Source organism: Cyphomyrmex costatus, unplaced genomic scaffold, assembly GCF_001594065.2.
Source record: "Cyphomyrmex costatus isolate MS0001 unplaced genomic scaffold, Ccosl1.0 scaffold948, whole genome shotgun sequence".
In the NCBI taxonomy this organism is placed as follows: domain Eukaryota; kingdom Metazoa; phylum Arthropoda; class Insecta; order Hymenoptera; family Formicidae; genus Cyphomyrmex; species Cyphomyrmex costatus.
Window position 1 is genome coordinate 368 of NW_017280537.1, and position 2501 is coordinate 2868.

Consider the following 2501-nt stretch of genomic DNA (forward strand, 5'->3'; position numbering starts at 1 on the left):
AGCTTGATGATACAGGTATATATTAAATTTTAATCATAGAGTCAAAAATAGTGTGATTACTGATCTAATAACCGAGAGAACTTTTATTGTTCTTGTATGTTGCAGTTTCTGAATTAAGCATTTCGTCATCGGAGACCTCATGTTCACCCATTGTAACATGTTTACCAGAAGCAGAAATTGTGAAGAAAACAACCAAAGAAAAAGGTAAGAATGAGTTGTTATAGACCTAGTTTACACTCAGCCGTCCAATCCCGATTCACTTCAAAGTGAAGTGAAATTTCTTGGGTGTAAACGGATTAGTTTCGACTGATTTCAATCCTCTTTTCTCAGCGGAGTAGAGCAAATCCGGTGTAAACATTCCATAAAACCACTTCACTTCGAAGTGAATCAGGATTGGACGGCTGGGTGTAAACTAGGTCATAGGCTGTGTTCCAAATTTACTATCAGCTAAAAATTTACAGTTTACGTTATGTGCACTATAGATTTTCAATATTAGCAGTTTTTTTCAATTTTGAAACAGTTATAGTAATGATGAGTCAGTAAAACTACGCATAATTATAATTATATACTCTTAATCTATATATGTTTCAGTTAAGTGGACTAAGAATGCTGTTCTAGCACTAATCACATCCTGGAAAGCTAATCAGCCAAAATTCCAGAACAGTACTATAAGGAACGATGTAGTATGGAATATAATTGCCCAGGATGTCAAAGAAACAGGACTCATAGTTAATGCCATTCATACCGAAAACAAGTGGAAAAATATAAGGAAAGCGTACATGGCTGTTAAGGACCATAATTCTAAATCTGGGAATGCTCCGAAAACATGTTCATTCTACAATGAATTGGATGAAATATTTCATAAATCACCAAGTGTCACACCTGTCGCTCTTGCCTCATCGAGAACAAAGAGAGCCATAGAAAAGGATACTACTGATGATGAGACTTTTGATGAGATGGATACTGACTGTGAAAAAATAAATAGTAAAAAGATAAAGAAGAGTAAATTGAATAGAGAATTAGAGGCTTGGTCTAAAACTCTTCGTGAGGATGCGGAGAAAAGAGAATTAGCAAGGGAAAGGCGACATGAGGCAGTGATCGCTGTACAAAATAAAGGAATTGCAGCATTCACTGATGTTATGAATAAACTTCTAGAAAAGCTGTAAATCATTTGCATTATTTGCTTGTAAAGTTTGCAAATGTATGTCCAAGATGTGTTCTGTTTCTTATTTTATAAGAACATACACATACACACATTAGAACACAATTTTAGCAAACTGGTTATAAGAAAGTAACGATTTTTCATAATTTTATGTGTTCATTTTATACTTAATATCATACATGTGATTATAGTTATCCAAAGATATTTTTTTAAGTGCATTGTTTTGTAGTAACATAAGATAGAGAGAGAGAATATTTTCAAATTTATTTTAGCATTAGTATCATCTTTCTTGTTCAAATATACCAGCTCAGTATTAATATGTTTTTATTTATAAGACTACCTATAAGCTGGATTCCTCAAATATATGTGTGCTAAGTATGGATGTTTTGTTTTTTAATTATATAATACAATCTCTTATTATACAATCTCTTAAGTGCATTACTTCTTATGATTGATAATTATACAAGATGTTTGTACAATAAAAAAGTTTTATATTTATTTATGAAATTATTTATTCAATCTTAGTCATATTGCATTTACAGATAAGACTTATAGATTATTTCTTTCGAAAATATGTACAAGATAGGCTCTCTTGGCTTCACCCTCCTGCTGTAAGCCTATATCATCATCATCATCATTATTCTCCCGTACTAGTCTTCTTACATTTTGAAAACCTTCTTCAATGAAATCATCAACATTATCTTCTTCTAAATGGTTCTCTTCAAGCCCATGTAGACAAATATTGTGCAACACACAACACGCAAGAATGAAACTTGGAATTAGGTCTATTCTTTTCATATCTAAATGTTTCAATCGTCGAAATCTTCCTTTCAGCAGTGCAAAACAACGTTCAATGACTTGTCTTGTCCGCGACAGTACTGAATTGAAGTGTTTCTGTGCCTGAAAAAGAAAATTTATAGAGTTAAGAATTCAGAAATGCATGTCATTGCAGATAAGAACACGAAATAAGGCAACAGCGATAAATTTTCGAAAATCAAAATTTTGTATCATATATATTTTATATTAAACAACATTAAATCTTATAAGACCATATATATGAGAAACACAAACAATAATAGAATAACGCCTTTAACGGTCAGAGCTGGATCTTAGTTGCTATTATAATTTCGCGTGAATTTATGTACCATGTATGTAGTCCCCCCATTCTTATAAATTATATATTACTATACTATTCCTATCGCGCGCTAGATGCATAGCTGCTGAGTGTACAGATAGCTTTGTTTTACAAATTCAAAATAATTTGACAATAAAATTTACTCGTGTTAAGCGGCCATTGTCAATGTATGGAGGAATGCACCATGACAATACAGGATATGCC

The 2501-nt window shown here is 32.2% G+C and overlaps 1 protein-coding gene across 1 annotated transcript; it reads left to right on the plus strand.

The window, feature by feature from the left end:
* Positions 1-779: 779 nt before the first annotated feature.
* On the plus strand, positions 780-1166 carry LOC108782007 (uncharacterized). The gene has a single exon (XM_018550155.1). The coding sequence runs from the start codon at positions 780-782 to the stop codon at positions 1164-1166; it is 387 nt and encodes a 128-aa protein (XP_018405657.1).
* Positions 1167-2501: the final 1335 nt, after the last annotated feature.

Excerpts from the sequence above, each read along its gene's own strand:
- LOC108782007 (XM_018550155.1), top strand. The coding sequence starts at position 780 with ATGGCTGTTAAGGACCATAATTCTAAATCTGGGAATGCTCCGAAAACA.